Raw genomic sequence first — 8,636 nt, forward strand, 5'->3', positions numbered from 1 at the left:
GCAACATTTCCTGTCTCCAATGAGTATCCCAGGGGTAGATTTCCACTTTCACTGTGTGGGTGGTAAATGATGATGCTGATCACTCGCCCAGCATAGAACGCTCATTTGGATTGAAAATCTACCCGATATTGGGCAATTCGCAATGAATTGGGAATGTATAATTGTGGCCCAATCTGTATACTTGTCAGCTGTGAAACAACCTGGTTCGTATCAGTGTTTCATTAACTTAATAATTAAAGTAAATGGACTTTTAACCGTATTCATTAATTCCTCTCTGAATTTAGTTTGAGCCACTGCATAAATAATTGTGTTACTGCAGGAACTAAACCGCTGCAGCAGATAACCTGCTTTTTCCATGCTCGTGAAAGAGTCGGTGTAATCTGTCTGCAAAAACTGCGAGTCTGCAATTTGTACACACATGTAATACATCAGAGTTAGCATCCACAACAGTACAAAATTGCCAGAAATGGCGAGTAGTAAGATGATCGATTTTCTTCGATTCCTCATCTCTGGATCATTTTGATTCTCACCATTGTTACCTTGCAGTCCCCTACGGATAATATTAGCTGCTAAAATATGCCTGATGGTCAAAGCATTGAGGAGGAAAATCAAAACGAATGGAGCAAATGGGGTTAAAATACTGTCTAACCAGAGGTAGGCTATCCAGGCGGGAGATGTATAAAAGTTTGACTGAACATTACAGAACCACGAAGTGTTGTCAATTATTTCACTGGGTTCAAACATAAAATAAATTGGAAGATTTTCTAAAAAGCTCAGTCCACAAACTGTCACTATAACCAGAGCGGCGGTTTTTTCGGTACAATATTTAGTTCTCAAATTCCGGCAACAAATGGCTACGAAGCGATCCAAGGTGAAAGTCACTGTCAACCACACTGAGCAATCAATAACAAAATAAATCAGAGAGAGATTGATTCTGCAGACGCAAGTGTAGTTCAGGAATGAATATGGGAAATAAATATCGTTGATCGCATACAGTATCACATCAAATATCATGACCAGTAGATCGGCCGTTGCCATGGCAACCAGATAGCGAGTGATGCATTTGGAGAGACCGCACTTTCCCCTGGAGAGAATTACAATCGTCATTAAATTAGCTGCAAAACAAGAAACACAACGCCGAAATTATTTAGTGTTGACGAAAGACAATGGTTAGCACTGTGTGTAAAATCACAGTGATGTTTTATTTTCTGTTCCTGTCACTGAACCTAAGCGTTTTCTACAGCTTATGAAAGCTCAAATTCTGGTAAGACGAATACTTTATGGTCAGAAGTTTTCTAATTTATTTTTTGAATTTGTATGGAGGGAATTGCCCAGATTACGTCAATTTACACTGACTTACTTGCAAAGGTCGTCACAAACAATTGAGGAACACATATTGGGGATAATTTCAACTTTAGTGGTAGTGTAAACCGGCGGACATCGAATTCGCTGGCCAGTACACACACTACTTCCGAATCCTTTCCATTGAGTTCAGTGGGCGACTGATCTGATTTTGTCAGGTTTATGCTGTCACTAAAGTTGAACTTACCCCCATGTTGTCGTGAACCAACTGTACAGTCCATATACCGTTATTACAAATAATCCGATTGATATTGCATTGTTACCTAATCGTGCGATAATAGAATTCACAATGTAATACCCCATCTGCTCGAATTGACAAACACATTGGAGATCATTTTATCTTTCGGAGATAAAGAAAAATGGTCGATATCAAAATAGCCGTCCTTCATACACTACTTCCGATTTTCCTTGCCATTGAAGTCAATTGAAGAAAAAAATGATGCGAGCACATTCGATATTGCCCATTTTACTCTAACGCCCAAAGCTAAAATTACTCCCATTAAAACCACTACCATATTCCGATCTTAGTGCTGCGCTCTCTGCAAACAACTTGGTTACGTTTCTCAATGATACCTGGTATTATGGTACAATATAAAAGCAAAATGTTTCAATCTGGAATGTGTTTCAGTTACAAATACATAATAAAACACTGCTGGAAAATGGTGAATGATGTCCCATTCTTCATTCGGGCAGAAGGTTAATTTGCATGTACAGTTATTCTGGCACTAGCCAGAGGTCGGAAGTTCACATCCCAACATGACACGTTCAATTAATGAAGTAATCTGTGGGCTAGCACCAGAAGAAGAACAAATAAGAATGAGAATGGTAGTTTTCACAAAAAATCCACTGGCTTACTACTGCCCTTCGGGGATGGGGATCAACCACCCCCGCTCGGTATGGCCCCCACTACCTAAACGAGTCAATGCCCTCTGAAGTGGTGTCGAAACAACACCGTTGTAAAAAAGTTGCTGTTCAAGAAGAAGGCCCAATAATTCTTTTACAGGAAACCAGGACTGCACAATAATTGCGGCCTTGCTAGCGTCTCCCATATAGCGACAGTAAATGAAACAAATCTGTGTCTCATAAAAGGCTGATGGTGCTCCTGACAGACAGAATTAAATCCTGCTCGGTCTACAGCCTTGATGATGATGGAGGAGTAAAGGATGTACCGGACCATGAGAGTACAGATTGTGCCGGTAAACAATTCTGCTGCTGTGGTGACCCACAGTGCTTCCTGGATGCCCAGTGTGGCTTTGTTAGTTCTGACCTGACAACATCCCGCACGGTGGTTGATGAGACTTTGCGATAATTTTGAGCAACTGCTTGGATCAGAAGGCTGCCGTTTTCAAATTTCACCAGATTTTACCTTCCATTGATTGCACTGAGGGTGAATTTTCAGTTTTACCGCCGGGCAGAAATCCATCTTGTAGTGGATCTGCTTCCTGTTTTACGCTCCGGCCTCCCCTCACTCGACCACCGTTTTTTTTCCTTTAACTTCAGTGGAAATGAAGGTCGAGTGGGCTGTCAGCTGCACAGCCTATCAGATACCGCACATTTTGCCACAGTTGTAAAATTGAAAATTCACCCTTTGAAAGCTAAAGTCATGCAGGGGGATTTTTAACATTGGGAAATGCTGTGAAGTGGGTGATATTGAATTCAACATCCATTATACATCTCCTCCAATGTTCCTATCCATTGGGGTTCAATTTAACTTTGGACGATGGTGTAAAACCGGTGTTATTGAATTAACCACCCATTACACATTTCGCCCAATTTTCCCATCAATGAGTGGTAATTTTAACTTTAGAGAATGTTGTGCAACGGGCGATGTCTAATTCACCATCAATTATACATCTCGCCCAACATTCCCATCCATTGGGGGGAATTTTAACTTTTGGCGATGGTGTGGAATGGGTGACATCAAATTCACTCTCCATTATACGTCTCGTCCGATTTGTCCTTCCAATTCCATCAATGGAACAGAAAATCAGGCAGGGTTTATATTGGACGGCTAATGTGATAGCGCTCATTTTATACCATCACCCAAAGTTTACAATTACCCTACAAGAAGCAATACGGCCGCCCGAGCCGATTACAAAGGTTTCTGGCCAGGAAAGTTAGGTTAAAATTCCTCCTGGTGTAGGTTGTCACTTTGATCTGTAAAGTGACCCAGCAGTTCAACCACTTATTACAGAACATCCGATTTTCAGCCCATTGCGTTCAATTGGAATGAAAATTGGATGTGTTCGTTAACTGGCAGACAATCCACTCTCCACTTTACCTCAAATGTGGTGTGAAAGAAATTGGGCACAACAGTCATGGGCTATAGGTGCAGAATTGTCCTCTTTGTCCAGCGTAGGGCAGGAGCGCAGAAACTATAAAATCAACAATCTCTGAAGAACCATTAATAAAGGAGAAGAAAAATCGCTAAAATCGCTCATTTTAAAACTTTCACCGGAAAGTTTATTTTCTATAAGCTCTTTATTTAAAGAAAATGCTGAAAACTGGAAGCATGTATTTCATTCAAATGATAACAGTAATTACCGACAGCATCAAACACATCAGAAAAGGAATATATATTGTTGTTAGGCAAAAAGAGCAATAATGCATAAGTATTAGTAAGGGGAAATAACCGATTGCAATGGCTTACCAGGAACACCAATCAACGCAAGAATCGGGTAGCAAATTGCTTCGATCTGCACAGTTACTGGCCATCCCATTTTCTCGGAGAGGTGATCTTGCTGGTGGGTCTGATTGACAAATAGATGAAATGGATAAACAGCAACCAGTGTTTTATATCTGAGTGAGACATCATGGGGGACAATTAGGTCATCCAATTACTGACATTAGTCACAGTCGTTGAACAAACAGATTAGTTAGCTGCTTTTACACTAGTCATTAGCGAGCAGAACACTATCTTACATTAACAGGCTAGAACAGCAGAGCTAGAATATTAAAGTCGAGAATTTTACTTTGATTTGTTGAGAAAATATAATATCTTAGTAAGACTATTTGTGTAGTATTGGTGTAGATCCTTTCAGGACCACGTCTCACAAGCAAAACATGTCAAACATTATCAATGATGTATTGAAGAATTTGTTGCAACGGCTGTGCCTATTGATGCTGGATTAGCACTAACTTCCTTTTATCTCGGTACTTCTCTTTGCTTCTCCTTCCAATATGCCCCAGAGTGTTGAAGCACCATGAGGCATCATGGAGATAATTTTCATCATGTCCACACGGAAAGGGTCCGGACATTTGTCCGCAGCGGGAAGCCCCACACATCATCCATGATCGTGTTGGGTTTTGGCGAATGCGCCAAGACCCGTGTGGACATGGAAGAAACAGGGTCCGACTTATTGTTTCCTCCCTGAGAACGGCACAATGTAAACTTAGAACTGAGGGTATTAAGGGGCGTTTGAGAGGGAAGCTTTATTTAACCAAAATATATCCATCAGAATTGGGGAGTAAGAGCTGTCTGATGGGAACGTCTGGCGAAAAATTGGCCTGATTTTCTTCCTGATTTTCTCTCCATTAAAATTAACATATGGAATTTTGAGGCAACGCGCGGGCGAAATTAACAGGCGCCCCTCCCACAGGCGAAATATCCAGGATCTGAATATAACAAACTATTACACTGATATCTCGGGTTAAATTTGTCTTGGGTGGTGTCGCAAAACGGGTGATAACAAATCGGCGGCCCTATTTATGCTCCACTTGATTTTTTTTTCCATCGCCTTCGATGAAAAAGAGAATTGAGCGGAGTGTTAAACGGGCTGCCGATTCGCTACCACCAGTTTTGCGCTACTGCCTTATACGAACACAAGCCTTTTTTCCGCTTGTGGATGGACACTGAGAGTTTCAGTTAAATTGCGAGGGTTAAAGGAGGAAAGTAAAATGTTGCAGTCGAGTATTTGGATGGATTATTGCTGTCCATGTTGCCCATGCATCAAAGTCAGCTGTTCTTACTCATAGCTTTCGTGCTGAAAGCAGGGAGAACGGGATTGTACTGCAATCATTTACAAAGACCTGTTGGAATGTATATGCTGCCCTGAATGATCATTGGCTGGACAGTAAGCTCAGTTCATATAAAGCCCCGTACTGGGAACTTGGACGAGAGAGACGAGGCGCTGTTGGACGAACGGTTACTCTGTTCAATGGAGCTGGAGGCGCAGGAAAGGGACAATGTGTGTAACATAGCATTAGTTCCAATGCATTCTTTTCAACTGGTGCTTACCATCACCAGGTGAAAGATTGAAATGTATGAGGGATAGATACTCCAGTTCGTGGTCTTGTTTTTTTAGTTCTTCGGGAGTGTGAAATGCAGGCAAACCTGCACATATTGACTATCATGCGTTGTATTGGGACGGTGGTGGTGACCCATCTGCTTGACCTCAGTAATCCTTCGTGATGGTGCGCCCACAATGTTGTCAGGTCGAGAATTCTGAGATGATGAAGGGACGGTGATATCTGTATATCCAATTCAGAATAGTGTGTGACTTGATCGAGAACGTGGAGGTGAAGGGTTCATCCTCAACGTTGCTGTTCTTGTTCCTCATAGAGGCAGAGATTGCAAGGTTGGAAGGTGCTGCCCTGGCAACCTTGGTAAGTTTTATCACTGCATCCTCTAGATCGTACATAATGCAACCACAGTGTGCCTGTGGTGGAGGGGTGAAGATTGAGTCCAATGACAAGGGCGTCTGTCAATGTAACAGCTCTCTCCTGCATGGTGTCGACCTGCATGAATGTTATTACAGGTGAAGCCAATCCAGGCAAAATATGATTGTTCCATCACAATCCTGACTTGAGCAATATAGATGGGAGAGAGGCTGTGAATGGTCAGGAGATCATCTGTGCTGCTCTTGTATCACGGCGTTGAAATGACTTTCCAATTCACCTTCTGATCAATGCTAACTGTAAGGACGTGTGTAAAGGAGGACTCAGTGCTTGTGGTGCCATTGAAGGCCAGAGGAAGGTGGCTGGTCATTCTCTTGGTTGAGACGGTCATTACTATTAATGTATGTGGCACAAATATTTCATGCAGCTTGTCAGCACAAATATTATCCAGTTCACACTGTCGGCGGGAAATGGCAGTTTCATCATCAAACAAGTTGCCAGGGATAAAATTCAACTTCAGTTGGACACAAAACGGGTAGTTGCTGAATAGATTCCCGTTGCACACAACGCTTCACTTTTCTTTTGATTCAAATCAATGGAAAGGAAAATCGGGCGAAGGGTATAATTGACGGCCGATCCGCTACCTCCGTTTTGCGTCCCCTCCGAAGTTCAATTTCACCCCCATCATTTCTCATTGTCTTTCAGGTGCAGACGCTCTTCCATAAATCAGCGTGTCTTTTTAACCAATCCCCTTCCATTACCTTTTGAAGCACATCTCTCTTGAGGCACAGCACATTTCTGCGTTCACGGATATCTGCTGTGATGGAGGTATATGTGGAACAGTAGGGACAAGTATCTGACCTAATAGCAGTGGACCAAGCACCTTTGTATGATTTAGAAGTTATTATTGCTGGAAGCGCATAATGTGATTATTGTAACGTGACTTGTTTTCAATCTTTTATTACTGAGTGCCTGCGGTAGTTTACTTGCAAGCCACATCAAGCAGAGGCCTGACATGCCTAATGTTCTCTTTAGTGAGCTGTAGGCCTCTCCCCCAATAATCAGTACCACAGGCAAGACTGAACAATACTTGTTGAGCTGCGTCCCCTGAGGGTAGGTTCTCTCAATGTATGTTCCACATGTCTTCGTGTCAAACCCAAACATTACATGGAGCTCCTGGTCCAAGGGTTAACCTTCCACAGCAGTGCGGTCCTAGGATTTCCTTGCTTTAGAAATTGAACAATTGTTTAGAGAAAAGAACAGAGTGTTCAGTCTTTCCTGATAGTTGTACCCTCTCAATTCTGGTATCATGCTTCTAAATATTTTCTGCACCTGCTCCAAGGCATCTATACCATTTTTATAATACGGAGAACAGAACTGTGTGCAGTACTCTAAGTGCGGTCTATCCAAGGCTCTGTATACGTTTAACATAATTTTTTGGCTTATGAATTCTATTGCTCTAGAAAGGAACCACACTGCTTTGCTGCATCTTTTATGACTTTGTCAACTTACGTTACTACTTTTTATGATTGTGAATTTGTCCCCGAGATTCCTTTTAGACTCGTGTTTTCCAAGGTGTATAGATATTGAAATTCATTCGCTATTTAAAAACAAATTCGACAAGTTTGTTAATTTTTTCGTCTATTTTGACGCAGTCTTCTCAGTATTAGCTATGCCCACAATTTGGTGTCATCCGCAAATTTTCATATTGTACTTCCGATTCCGAGTACAAATCGTTTATGTAAATGGTGAACAACAGAGGTCCCAGCGCCGATCACTGTGGAACACCACTTCCCACCATCTGCCAGTCTGAGTAACTCCCATTAACTCCCACTCTATGCTTTTTGTTTTATAGCCAGTTTACTACATTCTTCTACTTGTCCCTTGACCCCATATTCTCTGACTTTAATCATGAGTATACTATGTGCTACCTTATCGCGGGCCTTATGAAAGTTCATGGATATTATTTCCTCTGCATTACCATTGTTTGTTCTTTCTGTTTCATCTTCAAAAATTGAATAAGTTTGGTCAAGCATGACCTTCCCTTTTGATATCCGTACTTACTGTTATTTGCCATATCTTCGGTTTCTAGCTGTTTTTCGATTACATCTTGGAGTAAAGATTCTAAAGGACCATCGTTAAGTAACTGATTTACACGAGCCTTGATTTATCCGGTCGAATTTTTAAATATAGGAGTCAAATAAGTTGTCCGCCAGTCCTCTGGCACTATTCCATGTTCTACTGAATTTTTATACATATGTAATACTGACTTTTCCATCTCTCCCGTAGCTTCTTTGAATATGCACGGATGCAACCCATCTGGACCAGTTTTATCGAAACTTCGTTGGTCTTGTTTATCAACTATCTCCTTCTTATCCATCGTACAAGTCTTGATATCCTTTCTGATATCTTCTACTAACGTCATGTCCACCGTGTTCGACTCCTTGAGGCAAAGCAACTGTTCAATATTTCTGCCATTTCACAGTCATTACCTTAGAGTTTATCTTTTGATTCGCTTAGCTTAGTTACTTATGTGTTGATAGAATACTTTACTATTTTTTATATTGTTTGATAATTACATTGTTTAATTCCTCTCTGCTTTCCTCATTGTTTCCCTATGGAATTTCATTTCCCAATGATTTTCCGCTCTGAAAGAC

The 8,636-nt window shown here is 41.4% G+C and overlaps 1 protein-coding gene across 1 annotated transcript; it reads right to left on the reverse strand.

Annotated features, from left to right (window-relative positions):
* Nucleotides 1-210: 210 nt before the first annotated feature.
* Nucleotides 211-8,404, reverse strand: LOC137305287 (probable G-protein coupled receptor 139). Its single transcript, XM_067974139.1, has 3 exons — nt 8,250-8,404; nt 4,013-4,161; nt 211-1,115 (listed from the first exon to the last, which is right to left on the reverse strand). Exons 1-3 carry the CDS (start codon nt 8,402-8,404, stop codon nt 211-213), a joined length of 1,209 nt encoding a protein of 402 aa, XP_067830240.1.
* Between the last annotated feature and the right edge of the window lie 232 nt (nt 8,405-8,636).

Source organism: Heptranchias perlo, chromosome 39, assembly GCF_035084215.1.
Source record: "Heptranchias perlo isolate sHepPer1 chromosome 39, sHepPer1.hap1, whole genome shotgun sequence".
Taxonomy (NCBI): Eukaryota; Metazoa; Chordata; class Chondrichthyes; order Hexanchiformes; family Hexanchidae; genus Heptranchias; species Heptranchias perlo.